The 15,078-nt window shown below is 41.2% G+C and overlaps 1 protein-coding gene across 1 annotated transcript; it reads right to left on the minus strand.

Annotated features, from left to right (window-relative positions):
* Nucleotides 1–2,932: 2,932 nt before the first annotated feature.
* On the minus strand, nucleotides 2,933–8,654 carry LOC132149139 (zinc finger protein 501-like). Its single transcript, XM_059558533.1, has 2 exons — nucleotides 8,588–8,654; nucleotides 2,933–4,560 (listed from the first exon to the last, which is right to left on the minus strand). Exons 1-2 carry the CDS (start codon nucleotides 8,652–8,654, stop codon nucleotides 3,668–3,670), a joined length of 960 nt encoding a protein of 319 aa, XP_059414516.1. The 3' UTR covers nucleotides 2,933–3,667.
* Nucleotides 8,655–15,078: the final 6,424 nt, after the last annotated feature.

Raw genomic sequence — 15,078 nt, forward strand, 5'->3', positions numbered from 1 at the left:
TTATTTTTTTTTTAATTAGCATATTTTTGTGTTTTGCTTTGGTACCGAAATTGGTACCGAGAACCATGGATTTTCACTGGTATCGGTACCGAATACTGAAATTTTGGTACCGTGACAACACTATGTATATATATATATATATATATATATACACACTCACACACACACACACACACACACACACACACACACACTGTAGACTGTAGCCTAAGACTATTCCAGGTCTGGCAGTAGTTTCACGAATGATGACCCATTTTGGTTGTCTACCTACGGTACATTACTTTTTTCTCCATTAAATTTATGAAATTCCAGCACATGCTCCTAATAAATTTTTTTTATTACAGCATCAACATTCACAGAACAGTTATTCTTAACTAAAGCAAGCGGCTGCTGTGTGCATGGTTTATATGGTTTGGTGGAATGCCAGCAGAGCACTACATTTGTAATCTCTAAAATACATCTCAGTTCATGCGAATATCACAAATCTGTTAATACAACAATAAAAAATGCATAATGAATCTACATTTTCCCCTTACTTCAAACAAATGCTTAGTTTGTGGCTCATTATTAGCCTTTTATTATTAATAGAAACAGGCTAAAACAGTGGGATGACAAATTCTCTTATATTACACTTTGAACTTTTATTAACAAAATGAATAAGGAAAATGTTTTATCCGCATTGTAACACAAAAATGTTTTTTAAAAGACTTTGGATTTCCCCTTTCTTTAAAACTATAGTAGTTTGTAGTTCATTGTTAGCCCATTAATTAAAACACATAAGCAATAAAATAGTACAATGGTACAAATTCTTATTGGCATTTAAAGGCTTTTTACTTTTCTTGACAAAAATGAATAAAATTGATATTGTAACCAAAATAAATAAGGTATTTTCCCTCTTTTAAAACAAATTCTTAGTTTGTGGTTCAATGCTTTATTTATTTGAAATGAAAACAGCAACAATAACGACAAACTCGCTTTATTAAAGGAATATTAAAAGGAAGAAATTAAACATTTTTTTAACAAAAGGTGTGCTTTTGGATCAGTATCTGGCATCAATCCCTGTTATAGCCTAAATAGAAGCTCTTACACCTGTTTATCATGTATATTTTATGAGTTCATTTTGCTTTTGATCAACAGATGAATAACAATTTATTTGTTTTAGATATTTTGTTAGATATTTCTACTTTGCGGAGTCCCATGAATCATTTTATTTTCCTGCATCCTGCACACACACTAGGGCTGTCAAAATTGCTCAAAATTGACGTTCGAATATTCCCTCTAAAAAATACACAAATATTCGAACTATTCGAACATCTGGTTGCGCATGTTGTCAATGACACGCATTACGTCAATAACAGGCAAAAATAATACAAAGAGACATAACTACTTGTATAGATAGTCTATTTAAGTATAAACATATATGACAACGTATTACCTACACAAAAACAAGGAACTAATGGCCAAGACTGCAGACCTCACGCTCTCTCACCCTCACATTCTCTGCGCATAATGGTTTAAATGAACAAACACATTTTTGTGCAAGCAATTTAAGGTCGCGACTGTTGTCCCAAATAAAGCAGGCTTCATTCAGTGATTGAAACAAATATTAATATTAATTGGAGTTTTACAGCATATATAGAACTGACATTGAATGCTCCGAGCGAGCTGTGCTGTGGTAAACATGGAACTTTGACATGAAACGATAAATAATCAAACCTCGGATCTATTGCTTGACAGAACTCCCCGAAGCGTGCCCCATCCGCGATACGGATCGGTCTCATGTCCTTACAAATGAACGAAATTATTTTATCCGTTATGAGCTCGTCATGTTGCAGACAAAGTGCTTGCGGCGTACGATGCAAAGTAACGTTAATCTCGCGGGTCAACAATTTTACCTCATTTTCTCTGCTGCGGTCGAGTTGGGCTCTGCACTTGCTGCCATCTTCCATGAAGACGCGTCAACTTTCAGCAGTGATGCTGTGCCAGACAGTGCGACTCCTGTGAGGCTGTGACCTGTCCCTGAACCCTCAGGCGCGCTAGCGCGCCCACTCGCAAGGCAGACAACTACCTCTACTACCTCTACACGCCTCTACTACCGCGGGCTTTTTTTTCCACATTTTTTTTTTTAATTCGAATATTATTTTTCACCTTCGAAATTCGTTTTTTTTAAACTATTCGAATACATATTCGAATTTAGAATATTCGTTGACAGCCCTAACACACACACACACAGAAGACTTGTCCAGCGCCGCTCTCTGTTGCATCGGGTCTAGTGGGAGCAAGTCTTTAATCCACAATCATATGGCAGTTGCTTCAATGCATTTAGGGGTGTGGTCCTGGTCAAGAGAATCTCCTGAACTCCAAACTGAATGTCAGAATGGGAAAGAAAGGTGATTTAAGCAATTTTGAGTGTGGCATGGTTGTTGGTGCCAGACGGGCCAGTCTGAGTATTTCACAATCTGCTCAGTTACTGTAATTTTCATGCACAACCATTTCTAGGGTTTACAAAGAATGGTGTGAAAAGGGAAAAACATCCAGTATGCGGCAGTCCTGTGGGCGAAAATGACTTGTTGATGCTAGAGGTCAGAAGAGAATGGGCCGACTGATTGAAGCTGATAGAAGAGCAACTTTGACTGAAATAACCACTCGTTACAAACGAGGTATGCAGCAAAGCATTTGTGTTACAATTTGCACAAGTTCATCAAAATTGGACAGTTGAAAACTGGAAAAATGTTGCCTGGTCTGAAGAGTCTCGATTTCTGTTGAGAATTCAGATGGTAGAGTCAGAATTTGGCGTAAACAGAATGAGAACATGGATCCATCATGCCTTGTTACCACTGTGCAGGCTGGTGGTGGTGTAATGGTGTGGGGGATGTTTTCTTGGCACACTTTAGGCCCCTTAGTGCCAGTTGGGCATCGTTTAAATGCCACGGCCTACCTGAGCATTGTTTCTGACCATGTCCATCCCTTTATGACCACCATGTACCCATCCTCTGATGGCTACTTCCAGCAGGATAATGCACCATGTCACAAAGCTCAAATCATTTCAAATTGGTTTCTTGAACTTGAAAATGAGTTCACTGTCCTAAAATGGCCCCCACAGTCACCAGATCTCATCCCAACAGAGCATCTTTGGGATGTGGTGGAATGGGAGCTTCGTGTCCTGAATGTGCATCCCACAAATCTTCATCAACTATCCTATCAATATGGGCCAACATTTATAAAGAATGCTTTCAGCACCTTGTTGAATCAATGCCACGTAGAATTAAGGCAGTTCTGAAGGCGAAAGGGGGTCAAACACAGTATTAGTATGGTGTTCCTAATAATCAGAAAAATTATCGCAATGTGAGTTGTTTTCCAATATCGTGCTGCTCTACTAGTAAGTTTAGTCAAGCTTACAGGCTCAGTAGCTTCTGCAGCATGAGCACAAACATGTAGTCCTCCATTGCTGTTGGTGTTAAATGACGTAGCGGTGTCTGACTATGGTCGAGACTTGGGGTGATGACATCATTGTTTTACAAAACATATGGATTGGCAGTACACAAAAACACAAAGGTGTCATTTTCAGATTTATCCACTCTGGGACCTGGTTTAAAAAAAAAAATAGGGTTTTCACTCCCCGAATGTCGGATCCGTCTAGATGAAACGCATATACCATACAACATATTTATATAAACAGATAAATGCGTCTCCGCGTGCACAGGGCCTTACTGTGGTTGGTTTTTGTTTGACTGTGTATAACAGATGACTTAATGGTACGCTTCCCACGTACATGGCGGTGATGTGCTTTCTCTCCAGTGTGAATCCTCTCATGTCTTTTCAGATTTGATGAATCCCTGAATTTCCTGTCACAGATTAAACACTTGTAAGGTTTCTCTCCAGTGTGACTCCTCTCATGTCTTTTCAGACTTAATAAATTATTGAATCTCTTTTCACAGTGTGAACACTTATACGGTTTCTCTCCAGTGTGAATCCTCTCATGTGTTTTCAGACTTGATGAAACACTGAATCTCTTGTCACAGTGTGAACACTTGTAAGGTTTCTCTCCAGTGTGGATCCTCTCATGATTTTTCAGACATACTGACTGACTGAATCTCTTGTCACAGCGTGAACACTTATAAGGTTTCTCTCCAGTGTGGATCCTCTCATGTGTTTTCAGATTGGATGACACACCGAATCTCATGTCACAGTGTGAACACGTATAAGGTTTCTCTCTAGTGTGGATCCTCTCATGATTTTTCAGACCTACTGACTGACTGAATCTCTTGTCACAGTGTGAACACTTATAAGGTTTCTCTCCAGTGTGAATCCTCTCATGTGTTTTCAGATTTGATGACACAATGAATCTCTTGTCACAGTGTGAACACTTGTAAGGTTTCTCTCCAGTGTGGATGTTCATGTGATCCTTAAGGTTTGATGATTGTGTGAAAATCTTCCCGCACTGATCGCAAGTGAATGGTTTCTCTCCAGTATGAATTCTCATGTGATGCTTAAGATTTGATTTACATGTGAAACTCTTTCCACCACTTGATTCTTCATTTTCCTCTTTTTCTTCAATGAACTCTAAAATAAAAAAAGTAAAAATTGTTTATTTTTGGTATATTGTTAAAAGCTGAGAGAACATCTGCAAATACACAATTTACTTTTCTTGCTTTAGATTTACGGTCTTGTCTAGGGCTGTGATGGTGGTAAAGTGGTAACAACTCTCTCTTTTCTAGCACTTTAAATACAGTTGCTCCTTTACGCTTAAGGAAGGTTAAGGAAACCAGTTTGACACCATGGTATAATGAGCATACTCGCACCCTAAAGAGAGCAGCCCGAAAAATGGAGCGAAGCTGGAGGAAAACAAAACTAGAGGTATTTCATATTGCTTGGTGGGAAAGTAACCTATCCTACAGAAAAGCATTAAAAACTGCTAGATCTGATTACTTTTCTTCTCTTTTAGAAGAAAACAAACATAACCCCAGGTATTTATTCAATACAGTGGCTAAATTAAAGAAAAACAAAGCCTCAACAAGTGTTGACATTTCCCAACACCACAGCAGTAATGACTTTATGAACTACTTTACTTCTAAAATCGATACTATTAGAGATAAAATTGCAACCATTCAGCCGTCAGCTAGAGTATCGCATCAGACAGTGCACTATAGACCCCCTGAGGAACAGTTTCACTCATTCTCTACTATAGGAGAGGAAGAATTGTATAAACTTGTTAAATCATCTAAACCAACAACATGTATGTTAGACCCTATACCATCTAAGCTCCTAAAAGAGGTGTTTCCAGAAGTCATAGATCCTCTTCTGGCTATTATTAATTCCTCATTGTCATTAGGATATGTCCCCAAAACCTTCAAACTGGCTGTTATTAAGCCTCTCATCAGACCCCAAAGAACTAGTTAATTATAATTATCTCGAATCTCCCCTTTCTGTCCAAGATACTAGAAAAGGTGGTATCCTTACATTTATATTCCTTCTTAGAGAAAAATGGTATATCTGAGGATTTCCAGTCAGGATTTAGATCGTATAATAGTACTGAGACTGCTCTCCTTAGAGTTACAAATGATCTGCTCTTATCATCTGATCGTGGATGTATCTCTCTATTAGTTTTATTGGATCTTAGTGCTGCGTTTGACACAATTGACCACAACATTCTTTTGCATAGACTTGAACACTTTGTTGGCATTAATGGAAGTGCATTAGCATGGTTTAAATCGTACTTATATAACCGCCATCAGTTCGTAGCAGTGAATGAAGATGTATCATATCGATCACAAGTGCAGTATGGAGTACCTCAAGGCTCAGTACTAGTGCCGCTACTCTTCACGCTTTATATGTTACCCTTGGGAGATATCATCAGGAAACATGGTGTTAGCTTTCACTGTTATAGTGATGATACTCAGCTCTATATTTCTTCGTGGCCCGGTGAAACACACCAATTTTAAAAACTAATGGAATGTATAGTCGATATAAAAAACTGGATGACGAGTAATTTCTTACTGCTAAATTCTGAAAAATGATGATGATGGTTGCTCTGTCAATTCTTTGTCATCAGTTAGGAACCTAGGTGTGCTATTTGATTGCAATCTTTCCTTAGAAAGCCACGTTTCTAGCATTTGTAAAACTGCATTTTTCCATCTCAAAAATATATCTAAATTACGGCCTATGCTCTCAATGTCAAATGCAGAAATGTTTATCCATGCATTTATGACCTCAAGGTTAGATTATTGTAATGTTTATTGGGTGGTTGTTCTGCACGCTTAGTAAACAAACTACAGCTAGTCCAAAATGCAGCAGCAAGAGTTCTTACTAGAACCAGGAAGTATGACCATATTAGCCCGGTCCTGTCAACACTGCACTGGCTCCCTATCAAACATCGTATAGATTTTAAAATATTGCTTATTACTTATAAAGCCCTGAATGGTTTTGCACCTCAGTATTTGAATTAGCTCCTTTTACATTATAATCTTCAACGTCCGCTACGTTCTCAAAACTCAGGCAATTTGATAATAACTAGAATATCAAAATCAACTGCGGGCGGCAGATCCTTTTCCTATTTGGCACCTAAACTCTGGAATAACCTACCTAACATTGTTCGGGAGGCAGACACACTCTTGCAGTTTAAATCTAGATTAAAGACCCATCTCTTTAACCTGGCTTACACATAACATACTAATATGCTTTTAATATCCAATTATGTTAAAGGATTTTTAGGCTGCATTAATTAGATCAACCGGAACCGGAAACACTTCCCATAACACCCTATGTACTTGCTACATCATTAGAAGAATGGCAACTACGCTAATATTAGTCTGTTTCTCTCTTGTTCCGAGGTCACCGTAGCCACCAGATCCAGTCTGTATCCAGATCAGAGGGTCACTGCAGTCACCCGGATCCAGTACGTATCCAGACCAGATGGTGGATCAGCACCTAGAAAGGACCTCTACATCCCTGAAAGACAGCGGAGACCAGGACAACTAGAGCCCCAGATACAGATCCCCTGTAAAGACCTTGTCTTAGAGGACCACCAGGACAAGACCACAGGAAACAGATGATTCTTCTGCACAATCTGACTTTGCTGCAGCCTGGAATTGAACTACTGGTTTCATCTGGTCAGAGGAGAACTGGCCCCTCAACTGAGCCTGGTTTCTCCCAAGGTTTTTTTCTCCATTCTGTCACAGATGGAGTTTCAGTTCCTTGCCGCTGTTGCCTCTGGCTTGCTTAGTTGGGGACACTTTATCTACAGCGATATCGTTGACTTGATTGCAAATAAATGCACAGACACTATTTAATAGGGATGCACCGAAATGAAAATTCTTGGCCGATACCGAAAAAGAGAAAACCAAGGCAGAAAACCGAAACCGAAACACCGAAAAAAATTATGCCAATTATTAGTACCATTGCATTTATTGCTATGACCGTGTACTAACTTTACTAAAATTAAGACATTGCAATTGCATAAATTAATATTAAAGTTTCAAAGATAATTACAATTAAATAAATTATAAAAATAAAACATAAAAATAATAATTACATTGCAACAATGCACAGTATAAAATAAAATCAAACTAAAAATTTATCCCACTCATGTGTATATTAAATAAACTGTTCTCTCATAAAAACAAAGTGCATTTAGGTGAAGTGCATTTGAAATTTTTCTCTGTAGGACTAGAAAGTGCATTACTTCTCCAGTAGGCAAGACTGTTATCACTTCTTGTGATGGGGACTTCAGACAGATAACCATCTAGCTGTTGAGCAGTTGAGCTTGTCATCTGCCGGACATTTGAGAAATATTTGAGAGAGTGTATTTAAATAGGGCCAGGGCATAAATAAACATTTTTATCAAATTAAAGCAGAAATCTAGCAGAAAATCTAGCAGAAATATGGCTACAATCTGATATTATGTATGTATATGTGTGTGTGTGTGTGTATATATATTAGGGCTGCACGATGTGTCGTTTAAGCATCGATATCGCGATGTACGAATCCACGATAGTCACATCGCAGGATGTGCGATGTAGGCTGTCGACTTGATCCGTTATTCATTAACTGTACAGGCCAGCTGCTGCCCGGCCCTTGACGAATGTGATTCGTGGATTAATTGCACAGCTTAACCGTCATAGAGTGAAAGTTTATAATTGACAGGACTGAAAACCATATGCAAGTTTAACAGGGCAGAGAGAGAGGGAGTGCGGGAGAGACAGAGAGAGAGCGCGCGAGAGAGACAGAGAGAGCGCGCGAGAGAGACAGAGAGAGCGCGCGCGAGAGAGACAGAGAGAGCGCGCGCGAGAGAGACAGAGAGAGCGCGCGCGAGAGAGACAGAGAGAGCGCGCGCGCGAGAGAGACAGAGAGAGCGCGCGCGCGAGAGAGACAGAGAGAGAGAGAGAGAGAGAGACAGAGAGGTCATGCTTCACATTAGCTCTTAAAATTCAACAATTTTTTCACCTCTAGAAAGAACCAAACTCGACAAAACTCGACAAAAATGACATCAAACTGAAGATAAAAACAGGGGGAATCACAGGATAACTGTGAATCAGTTATTTATTTATATTTCAACAAATTTTCTACACATCTTGAACATCTGCAGCACTCTGAGCTGCAACACTGAGCACCAAAGAAGACAGCAGAACCACAGAGCAGAAATCATCCAACAACATCAACCAAGAAACAGGCAAGACACCTTCAACTACATTATTTTCAACTCTAGAAAATAATAAGATAAGAAAGAGAGGAATAACTTGTTGACTAGAGGCTAAGTTAGCACCAGAGCAGTGAGTGAGTGACAGCAGTGGCAGTTGAGAATGGAGGGAACAGCCACACCCCTCCCCCGAACCATCACTTACCCACAGAAGATAAAGACAGCTAAAGACAAGAAAACATATAAACACAATCTACTAAAGAAAAACCCAGAGACTTTAATGGCTGACTATCTTCTAAAAGGAGACAAGTCCACTATCACCAATCTACTGCTCCACACAGAAAACTGCAGTGCTTGGCACACAGGCATCTGCAAATACTACAAGAACTTTAAAAAACTTGGGATCTGTAATGGGAGACAAATTCAAATCCATGAAGAAGGAGGAGACACTAGCAAAGCATTTCTGACTGTAAATATATACCACAATGGAACCATAATGTTTCAAGGGAATGAAGCATGTCTCAGCTCTGTCCAGGCCAACTTTCCCAGCCTCAAAGCACTGGCAGAGAGTGAGAAGCAGACAGAGAGTGCAGGCGGCCATGTTGAGCCCCAGAGATCAGGGGCGGAGCTAGAGGAGGAGGAGGAGCCCACCCTGGACTGTGACACACAGCTGGAGGAGTCTGTCACTCAGATACGGAGCAGCCTGTCCCTACAGGAGGTCGAACTGGTGGAGCTCAGAGAACTGGTGCTCTCGCAGACAACATCCAGCGAGCGCATACAACACCTAGAAAACAAACTCCATCAGCTCACAAGAGAATTTAAAACTAATGTTGAGGAGCTGAGAGGAGAAATAAAAGATCTGCAGCAGGACAGAGATACCCTAAACAGAGAGCTGAAAAGTGTCAGAGAGGAGCTGATCTTCAGAGAAAGAGAAATGCAAAGTCTGAGAGAGCAGAGAGAAACCGTCATACAGCCTGAATCGAATGCCACCCAGACAGCACAGCCAGTCCTGACGCCTCCTGAGATCCACACGCCAGCAACACGGATGGATGCCCACACACAAGATCCAGAAAGCACACCTAGTCACATCCATGCAGAAATAGTCATCTTAATGGACTCTAATGGCAGGTTTATCAATCAAAAACAGCTCTTTCCCAACCACAAATCCTCAAAACTTTGGTGCCCAAACACAGAGAGTGCCCTCCAACAACTCAACAAAGAAACACTTGGTGACCCCAGTCACATCATCATACATGTGGGAACAAACGACCTGAGAACACAACAGGAGCGAGTGGCACAGTCTGTTACACAGGTGGCAATTAAAGCAACACAGAATTTCCCAACATCGAAAATAATCATCTCCACCATCCTTCCCAGAACCGATTTCCACCCCCGCACTATACAGAGAGTCAACACAGACATCTCACGCGGATGTGCTGGACTGCCAAATGTTCATCTGGCACATCACCCTACACTGGACATTCACCATCTCCATGACCACGTCCACCTGCGTAGAGACAGTGTGAATGTGTTCGCTAAAAATCTTAAAGATGTTGCCCTCGGCCGAACCCCTGGCAGTCCCTCAAAGAGTCAGAGAGAATCCAACAACCCTCGACCAACGAGATGCTTCATCCCAGCCTCAACACACAGCGTCTTCCCGCCACATCCACCCGAGCCCAGGAGACTCCATCGCCCCGGCCCGCTGTACCCACAGCCTGAACCCCAGCGCCCACGCTTCCGACCTCCACATCCCATACACGAACACCACCGTCAGCATCAGCAACGCCAAGACCCGAGGCCACCATACCAGCGGAGGAAACAGCCAGGACCCAGAGAAGCCCCGGCGCTGGATAACAACACCTCGACAGCGCAGAGGTCATCAGCCCCACAGCCAGACTTCCACAGACCCGAGCAGGAGCCGCTGAGCTACGCCGCAGCCCTGAGAGGCCCGAACGACACACACAGCACCAGCCTGAGGGAGATCAAGGACATGCTCAACCTCATCTGCACACGGCTGATGGACTAGGCGTGAGTAAAAGACACCAAATTCAACAGGTGCGCCGATTAATATATATATATATATATATATATATATATATATGCATGTGTATATGTATATATACACATGTATACATATATTAAAAAAAAAAAAAAAAAAAAAAAAAAAAAAACACTACCAATAACAATACAAATATGTAATGTATGTATGTTTACATTTTAAACGGGTCCAAGTTGAGTTGGTTCTATTCTAGAGGAATGTAAAAATTGTTTATTGACCGCATGAAACCACTGACAATCACAGTTTGGAACATCCAAGGCATTAACTCATCAAGTTTTGGATGTAAAATCAAAACCTTAGATTTTAGGAAAAGTGTTTTAGATATGGACATAATAATCTTACAGGAAACATGGCGCAGAACTGATGAGGTCACTCTCTGTCCCCCAGGATATCGGGAAATAATCATATCATCCCAAAAACACAAAAAAGTCACACGCGGGAGAGATTCAGGGGGCATCATAATCTGGCACAAACTTGAAATTAATAAATACATCCAACTAATCAAAAAAGAAGAATCTCATATCTGGCTCAAAATTAATAAACAGCTCAGTCAAACTACACGAGACATATTCTTATGTGCTCTTTATATTCCTCCCTCTGCATCTCCTTACTATGACGAGAACATCTTTGAGACCCTCCACAGCCAAATCAACCACTTCCAGGCCCAGGGAAGTGTGCTGATGTGTGGGGATCTCAACGCCAGAACAGGAGCCCTACCCGACTACACCACAGACAACGGGAATAATTATATATTTGGACAGAGCTTTCAACAAAACATAGTTAACTTTTCAAGGACTAACTCGGATGCTCATGTGAATAAATCCGGCAGGCTTCTACTTGAGCTCTGTCGAAGCCTCGGTCTGTACCTCGTCAACGGCAGGGTGAGAGGGGACTCTCTGGGGAGATACACCTACAGCTCATCTCATGGTTGCTCAACAGTTGACTACATGATCACAGACTTAGATATATTCTCTTTCAGAGCATTCACGGTCAAACCACTAACACCCCTATCGGATCACAGCCAAATTACTCTGTATCTAAAAAGGGAAGAAAATACTAACATATTCCCACAACCCAGTAAGCTGTACAACATCCAAAACATCTACAGATGGGTTCAAAACAGCACTGAACAATACCTGACCGCACTCGACCACCCCCAAGTGTGCTTACTCATGGATAACTTCACAGATTACGATTATCCTCATAATGAAGACGGCGTAAATCTGGCTGTAGAAAACATAAATTACATATTTGATTATCTGGCAACAATATCTAACCTTAAAACCACTAAGAAAAACCATAAGCAAAAACAAAAGAATGAAAAATGGTTTGATTCGGATTGTAAAAGAATAAAGAAAAATTTAAGACAGCTTGCAAACCAAAAACACAGACAACCAGACGATTCAGATTTACGTCTTCATTATTGTGAGGAGCTTAAAACATATAAAAATACACTCAGAAAGAAGAAAGAACAGTACATCCAAAATCAGCTCAAAACTATTGAAGATTCTGTCCAATCAAACAGTTTCTGGGACAACTGGAATCACCTAAACAATAAGAAACATGAACAAATTACAATACAAGACGGAGACACCTGGAAAAATCACTTTGAGCAACTCTATAGCAAATTAGACATGAATATAAAACAAACACAAATATATGAAAAATTAAACCATATAGAAAACATTATTGGCAAACACCAAAATCCACTAGACTACCCAATCACAGAAGAAGAGCTGATGGATAAAATACAGGCTCTGCCAACAAAAAAGGCAAGAGGACCAGACGGCATCCTTAACGAGATGCTGAAAAATATAAGCCCCAAATTCAAATTGGCCATCATGAAACTGTTCAACTTGGTTCTGAGTGTTGGCCATTTCCCTGACACCTGGAATAGAGGACTCATAACGCCCATATTCAAGAGTGGAGACACATCAGACCCCAACAATTACAGAGGCATCTGTGTGAGCAGCAATCTGGGGAAGATGTTCTGCAGCATCATCAACACGAGACTCGTCCACTTCCTCTCAGAGCACAGTGTCCTGAGCAAAAGCCAGATTGGATTCCTACCAAATTTTAGAACATCAGACCATATATTCACCCTGCATACCCTGATCGATAAATACATCAACCAAAACAAAACCAAAATTTTCGCTTGCTTTGTAGACTTCCAGAAGGCCTTTGATTCGATTTGGCATGAAGGCCTTCTTTCTAAACTTCTAGAATCAGGTATTGGGGGCAAAACATATAGCATTATAAAAACGATGTACTCAAACAATCAATGTGCAATTAAAATTGGCCATAAACGAACCGAGTTCTTCACTCAAGGGCGGGGTGTGAGACAGGGCTGCCCAATATCACCGACCCTCTTCAACATCTACATTAATGAATTGGCGAAACTCCTGGAAGAATCGGCAGCTCCTGGCCTCACACTTCACGACTCCTCTATAAAGCTCCTGCTGTATGCGGATGATCTGGTCCTGCTGTCTCCAACAGAAGAGGGTCTACAGCAGAACCTGGACATCCTGCATCAGTTCTGTCAGACCTGGGCCCTGACCGTCAACCCAACCAAAACTAAAATAATAACATTTCAGAAAAGACCCAGATGTCAGGGAAAGGGACAAAACTTCACCCTTGGTAGGACCAAACTTGATCATGTCTCAAGCTACACATACCTCGGGCTGAAGATAAGTGCAAACGGAAACCTAAATTTGGCCGTGAATGAACTGAAAGAGAAAGCAAGAAGGGCCTTCTATGCCATCAAAAAATCTATCCAAATTGAAATACCAATCAGAATCTGGCTCAAAATATTCCAATCAGTCATAGAACCAATTGCACTATATGGCAGTGAAGTTTGGGGTCCTCTCCTAAATCACCAATTCGACAAATGGGACAAAAATCCGATAGAAACCCTGCATGCCGAGTTCTGTAAGAGTATCCTGAGAGTACAGAGGAACACGGCGAACAACGCATGCAGGGCAGAATTAGGCCAATACCCTCTCCTGATACATGTGGAGAAACGAGCCATCAAATTCTGGAAACATCTAAAAATGAGTGACCCCAACTCTTATCATTATAAAGCCCTTCAGAACCATGAGATGAGCCCTGAGAAGAGCCCACTCATTCAGCTGGTCCTGAGGCTCCACACACAGATGAACACCACTAACACTAACCAGCCTCAGGACACTGACACCCTCATCCACACAATCCGGCCCAACCACATCATAAAAGCTCAACGAGAGCATTACCTGACCTATTGGACTCAAACAACACAAAAACAGAGTAAACTAGAATGCTATTTGGCCCTAAACAGAGACTACACAACTGCAGAATACCTGAGTGCAGTGAAGGACTGCACACTCAGAAGAAGAATGACGAGGTACAGACTGAGCAACCACAGCCTGACTGTGGAGACGGGCAGATACCGGCAGAGCTGGCTGCCCCGAGAGAGACGCCTCTGCCCGCACTGTGCCCAGGGGGAGGTGGAGACAGAGCAACACTTCCTCACCAGCTGTCCCAACTATGAGGACATTAGAGGGACTTTCTACATACAATTTGAAAAACTTTGCCCTAACTTTCTAAAATTGAACCACAAAACACAATTCCAACACCTATTAGGTGAAAAAAGAGAATGTATGACACTAGCGGCAAGATACATCGATGCCTGTCACAAAAAGAGAGAGTTGACGACCAATCAGTGATGCGCTCACACACACACACACACTCACACACACTCACACGCTCGTACACAAAACAAACACACAAACACTTACACACTAAATTCTAAGTTGTTCACAGAATTTTGAAATGTTCATAAACTGTTTGACTATTTTTATTTATTATTATTATTAATTTTTTTTTTTTTTTTTTTTTTAATTAATTGAATTATTATTATTATTTTCTGTACTAAATGTTCAAAATCATTTTATATGTTGTTTTCATGCTTTGGCAATACGAATGTATTTTTGTCATGCCAATAAAGCTTTATTGAATTGAAAAATTGACAGAGAGACAGAGAGAGAGAGCGCGCGCGAGAGAGACAGGGAGAGAGAGCGTGCGCGAGAGAAACGGAGATAGAGAGAGAGCGCGCGCGCGAGAGAGACAGAGAGAGAGAGCGTGCGCGCGAGAGACAGAGAGAGCGCGCGCGCGAGAGAGACAGAGAGAGAGAGAGAGAGAGACAGAGAGACAGAGAGAGAGAGAGAGCGCGCGCGAGAGAGACAGGGAGAGAGAGCGTGCGCGAGAGAAACGGAGATAGAGAGAGAGCGCGCGCGCGCGCGAGAGAGACAGAGAGAGAGAGCGTGCGCGAGAGAGACAGACAGAGAGTACATTAGAAGTACCATCAATGTTTTATAGAAATGTATATGGATTTATTTTGCATGTAATC

Source organism: Carassius carassius, chromosome 1, assembly GCF_963082965.1.
Source record: "Carassius carassius chromosome 1, fCarCar2.1, whole genome shotgun sequence".
NCBI classification, from domain to species: Eukaryota; Metazoa; Chordata; class Actinopteri; order Cypriniformes; family Cyprinidae; genus Carassius; species Carassius carassius.

Excerpts from the sequence above, each read along its gene's own strand:
- LOC132149139 (XM_059558533.1), bottom strand. The coding sequence starts at position 8,654 with ATGTTGTTGGATGATTTCTGCTCTGTGGTTCTGCTGTCTTCTTTGGTG. Across the intron at positions 4,561-8,587 it reads GCTCAGTGTTGCAGCTCAGA|TCATTGAAGAAAAAGAGGAA; the intron begins GTGCTGCAGATG and ends TTATTTTAGAGT.